At 39.4% G+C, this 5728-nt stretch overlaps 1 protein-coding gene across 1 annotated transcript; it reads left to right on the top strand.

Moving 5' to 3' along the window:
• foxc1a (forkhead box C1a) lies at nucleotides 1-2584 on the top strand. Its single transcript, XM_026149897.2, has one exon. The coding sequence runs from the start codon at nucleotides 674-676 to the stop codon at nucleotides 2090-2092; it is 1419 nt and encodes a 472-aa protein (XP_026005682.1). The 5' UTR covers nucleotides 1-673; the 3' UTR covers nucleotides 2093-2584.
• Nucleotides 2585-5728: the final 3144 nt, after the last annotated feature.

Below are 5728 nucleotides of genomic sequence, written 5' to 3'. Positions count from 1 at the left end.
GACCGTAGGAGAAAATGTAAATTAAATACAATGTGATTGTTTTAAAGGGATCAGAAATATTTTGGCACTGAAAATAGCGGACAGTTACTGCACTTCTACATTTGAAATATAAATACCATGTTTGTGCCATTTCAGCTTAATTAAATGTCTTGTAGACCACAGAGTGCGGGGAAATGAACTCCATGAGCTGACTGTGTACATGTTGCTCTGTCGTGTCCGAAGCTTTGGCTGGAGCGGACTGGGAGTTAGCGACACCTCCTAGGTTTCTTTTTTTTTTCTTTTTGTCTTTCTAAAATCCCTGAGTTTGGCCAGCAGCTTTCTGCTCCCTTTGCACGCCCGGACATCCCATTGGACAGCTCCTGCGCTTTTGTAGGCGGAGCTTCCCTGGCAGCAAAAAAGGAGGAAAGAATTTAACTGCGCAAAAGTCCTCTGTAGTGACGGATGTCCGAAGTTCAGAAGTTTTTCAGTGTGCGTTTCATTGGGACACAAGGATGGGGACAGCTTAAACACAACAAGTTGCACTGCGGTTAAGACTTTTCCCTCTTTTGCTTTTTTTTTTTAAGTGAGGAACGAAGTCTTGTGATTTGAGCGCCACTATCTCCAAAGGAGTTAGAAGAGGAGCACTCATTCTGCGTTTTTTGGAGCGTTATTTTGGCCGGATCAAAGTGAAGACATGCAGGCTCGCTACTCCGTCTCCAGTCCCAACTCACTGGGCGTCGTGCCGTACATCAGCAGCGACCCGAGCTACTATCGGGCCGCAACCACTGGGGGATACACGGGGATGCCAGCACCTATGAACATGTACTCTCACGCGGCTCATGACCAGTACCCTGCCAGCATGGCCCGGGCGTATGGACCCTACACACCCCAGCCTCAGCCCAAGGATATGGTCAAACCCCCTTACAGTTACATTGCGCTCATCACTATGGCTATCCAAAACTCGCCTGACAAAAAGGTGACCCTGAATGGGATTTACCAGTTTATCATGGAAAGATTTCCATTTTACCGAGACAACAAGCAGGGCTGGCAGAACAGTATCAGACACAATCTGTCTCTGAATGAGTGTTTTGTTAAAGTGCCCCGTGATGATAAAAAGCCCGGTAAAGGCAGCTACTGGACCTTGGACCCAGACTCTTACAACATGTTTGAGAACGGGAGCTTCTTGAGAAGGAGACGGCGTTTCAAAAAGAAGGACGCACTAAAAGAGAAAGAAGAGCGGCTGCAGAAGGAGATACCGCCGAGGCAACAGGGCCGGGAGCAGGAGCAGCCGGTGCAGGGCTCCCAGCCTGTGAGGATCCAGGATATAAAAACCGAGAACGGGGCGGTCACGCCACCACAGGCCGAGTCGCCTTCCTTGAGCTCCGTTCGCAAAATCGAGAGTCCAGACAGTAGCAGCATGTCCAGCGGGAGCCCCCACAGCATCCCCTCCAATAGGTCCATTGGTATGGACAGTACCGAGCACCACCAACATCACGGCCAGGCCTCGACGCAGGGCTTCAGCGTAGACAATATCATGACCTCCCTCCGGGGATCTCCACAAGGGGCCACTGAGCTCAACTCCAGCCTCACCGCCTCCTCCAGGACAGGTATAACACCGTCTTTGTCCTTAAACTATTCTCCAAGTCAGACATCTGTCTATAGTTCACCCTGTAACCAAAACTCCATCTCCACTACCTCCAATGCAACTTATCATTGTAACATGCAAGCCATGAGCCTTTACGCTGGGGACAGATCTAGCCATTTGGCACCGAGCACCACCGTGGACGAAACGTTGCCAGATTACTCAGTCACAACCACCTCATCCTCCCTGACCCACGGTAATCTAAACTCTGGGCAGGAAAGCCACCATCCCCACCAAGGAAGGCTGACCTCATGGTACCTCAACCAGGCCGGGGACCTGGGCCATCTGGGTGCAGCTTACCCAGCACAACAGCAGAACTTCCATGCGGTCAGAGAGATGTTTGAATCCCAAAGAATTGGCTTGAATAATTCACCTGTGAATGGGAATAGCAGCTGTCAGATGTCATTCCCACCAAGCCAGTCCATCTATCGCACATCGGGAGCATTCGTGTACGACTGCAGCAAGTTCTGACCAACAAAACAAAAACAGCCCAAAAACAGGGTCAGTATTTCCCCCTCACGGTGTTTGAACTCGTTCAGTTAAATCCAGCGTTGTTGCCCTTCCTTGCCTCCCTCACTCCCACATGGACTAATATGAAACAGAAAAGAAAACAAAAAAAGACTTGATCTTTCTAAAGAACAGTGTTACTGCAAATAACACGTAAGTCTCCCTTTGCTTTTGTGGCTTTATGTGATGTGTTAAATATATGTCACTTTTCATGGACGTGTAAAATGCATATAGTAATTTATTTCTAAACTGTAGCCGGATATTATGGACCAAACACCAAAAAAGTGTTTCTAAATTGAACTGCCTTAAGTGTCCTAAACAATTGTTCCATTATAAAAGTAAGAAAAAGGAACGTGTATATCGCCGTACTATTTCAAAGAATCTTCATTTGTTGAAAAAAATATTCTGAAGGATTTGTTTGTTTGTTTAATAAATTGTCATTTTATGAGAGTTAAAGTTACGCCTCATTTCTTGCAGACTTGAAAACAGGCTCGCGATATTTTACACCCGAGCTGTTAGTTTAGTGAAGTGACCCCTCGGATTTAATTCATTTAATTGTGTGTGTGTGCGTGTGTGTGTGCGTGTGTGTGTGTGCGTGTGTGTGTGTGCGTGTGTGTGTGCGTGTGTGTGTGCGTGTGTGTGTGTGTGTTTTGTTTCCCAAATAATTTAAAGACAATTAAATATATTCGTACTGTGATCTGCTGCAAGGACACGACCTTATTTACACATAAAAGTAAAACTTCCCTGGAGGTCGCCTTATATCTTCTTCATGAGAGATGTAGAAATTATGAAAAATATTAGGATGTACTGTTTCTTGTTCGTACTTCATACAACATACATATGTGTATATATATATATATATATATATATATATATATATATATATATATATATATATATATATATATATATATATTTCAATCTCAAGCAAGAGGCGTTGAGTTTTATAACAGATGATTAGAACTCAAAACGATCTTTAGTCAGAGCGCCTGGAAAGAGCCTGCACACAGCACAACTTTGTTTTGGACTGCGTTGTGTGTTTACTGGCGCATACCAGCGCTTACTTAATATCATACCGCACATGCCAAAGATAGTGCCGTTGTCACTTCAGTTTTGATGTCTGAGTTCTGACTAGTCTGACGTGACGCTGACAAACATAACCGTCACGGTTTTTTTTTTTCAATATATGTAAACCGCTATTTTAAAAAGGTTGTTGGTATTTAACTAAAGACAAATAAGTAGAAGTTAGTCCAATTGAGGTTTTACTGTAGTCCTTGTTGAAAGGTGATGTAAATATATATTTATTAATAGCATAAGTTTTGTTTTTCCTTAGTAGGATTAATGGTAAGAGTCGCTTACATGCTTTAAAATGCAGCTCACGAATTTCCTTTAAAAAGGTAAAAAAAAAAAGGTATCCCACTGCTCTAATTTATGATTAAAGCGTCATTTTATCTTATTTGACTTTATAATTTATTGCGAGTTATATTTATTAAATGCAGACAAATTTATTTTAAATATTTTTCTACTTTAGTAGCCTTTTATGAAATAGCCTTGATAAAGATCTACAGTTTGCATAACAACAACAATAATAACAACAACAACAATAATAATAATAATAATAATAATAAAGGCATCTCACCATATATATATATATATATATATATATATATATATATATATATATATATATATATATATATATATATATATATATATATATATATATATAGCAATTATAGGTGGTACTATATATATATATATATATATATATATATATATATATATATATATATATATATATATATATATATATATATATATATATATATATATATATATATATGGTTTAATGAAACAGGAATGATAGCCTTTAGCTGGCAAATAACTTGTAATAAGCTACAGTACAGATTTTCTACTCGAGTTTCTGTTAACGCCGTTTTACTTACTTTTTGAGGATAATTTAGAGGATTTCTATAAAATAGTTTCCCACTGAACAGAAACGGAGGACAACGCGTCTACAACTCCGTGACTGACGACAATTCTTATTGCATGTTTTAAAACCCAGTTTCTAAAATGGAAAATGGTTTGGATCTTTTTCTTTCGGCAGCTGCAGTCCTTTAGATCAACATGAAGGATAATAGAACAAAATAACTGCATGCCACGTGAATATAATATGAGGCCTTAAAGCATGTTTATATTTTTATGAATAGAAGTCCAACTTAGCACAAAAGCCTGCTTATGTGCGTCTTCCGGGTCTCCGATTGCACCATAATCAGGCTCATAAAAGTCATTAGATAGTTTCTCAAGTGTAGGCCTAATAAACAAACGTCGTGTTAGTCAAAAGATTGATGGCGCTCTCACAGAATGGACCAGGTCAGGAAGGAATAAAATTCAATCAGAGAGCTGGAATCGTTTTTCATGAGACGGAAAAGGCAGAGAGGGAGACGGGGGTCAATGAGGAGGATGTCGGTCGCCAGAGCACCATCAACAATATAACAGGACATAGCACATACAAAGAGAGCAAGAGAAAGAGAGAGAGGGAGAGGATGATGAGTTAGTTTGGTTTATCCCATATGATTTCGATTGCTTAAAACTGTAAACATGGTGAACAAAATGTTTCAGAAACGACTTTCAAATGTGCAGAATTTAGGCATGCCACAAAAAAAAAGAAAAGAAAAAGATTATAGGTGGTACTAGAATGATACTGCAGGGGAATCAGCAGCATGCTGGAAGTTTCCTACGTGGGGCCCGGGGGCTTTCATCCATCCCGAGGGTTCCCACAGCAAAATAGGTACAAATTAAATTTCGCCTTCATTTCCTTTTTCGAAGGAAGGACTAGAATGAATTTTTTTTTCTTATTCATTTGCTTACAGCTATATTTCCACCTACAGTAGAGATGGCTGTGACCGTTATTTCTCACAGCAAAACACTCTAATCAGATGTTGCTCAGAGCTCATTGTCATTAAACATGGCACGTCTTTTTATGGCTCCCTAACAAGCAGACATTTGGAGACTACTGTCTGAGTCTGTGTAGAGGCTTTAGTCTGCTTCTCCCTGAAACGTTCCGCTACATTCCTGAAAATGCACAACATCCCTCACTGCTTTGGGTCATCTAGCAAAGATAAAAGAGTCAGTGCTGGTCCTGTCTTTAATATAACAATAAAGAATTAAAAAAAAATTAAATATGTTACATCGTTGATTTGAAAGCAGATAAAAGTCGTGTTACACGAGCTTCCTCTTTTGAAATATATTATAGAGTATGATTTTTGTCAAATACAGCGTGTTTCATAGGTTTGACTGACACACTACGGCGTCCATAAGCGGGAGGTTTTGTTTGTGGGTCAGGTCAAAGTTCAACAAATGCACCTAAGAAGTAAACAACTGATATACGAGTTATGTATATATATATATATATATATATATATATATATATATATATATATATATATATATATATATATATATATATATATATATATATATATATGTATATATATATGCAACAATATATATATTGTTGCATATTTATATATGCAACAACATTACATAATATATTCTCCTCAATGTATAGATTACAGCTAACGAAAAACAGTGATGCGC

Source organism: Astatotilapia calliptera, chromosome 18 (genome assembly GCF_964374335.1).
Source record: "Astatotilapia calliptera chromosome 18, fAstCal68.1, whole genome shotgun sequence".
Lineage (NCBI taxonomy): Eukaryota > Metazoa > Chordata > Actinopteri > Cichliformes > Cichlidae > Astatotilapia > Astatotilapia calliptera.
This window is presented reverse-complemented; position numbering and strand designations above follow the sequence as displayed.

Excerpts from the sequence above, each read along its gene's own strand:
- foxc1a (XM_026149897.2), top strand. The coding sequence starts at position 674 with ATGCAGGCTCGCTACTCCGTCTCCAGTCCCAACTCACTGGGCGTCGTG.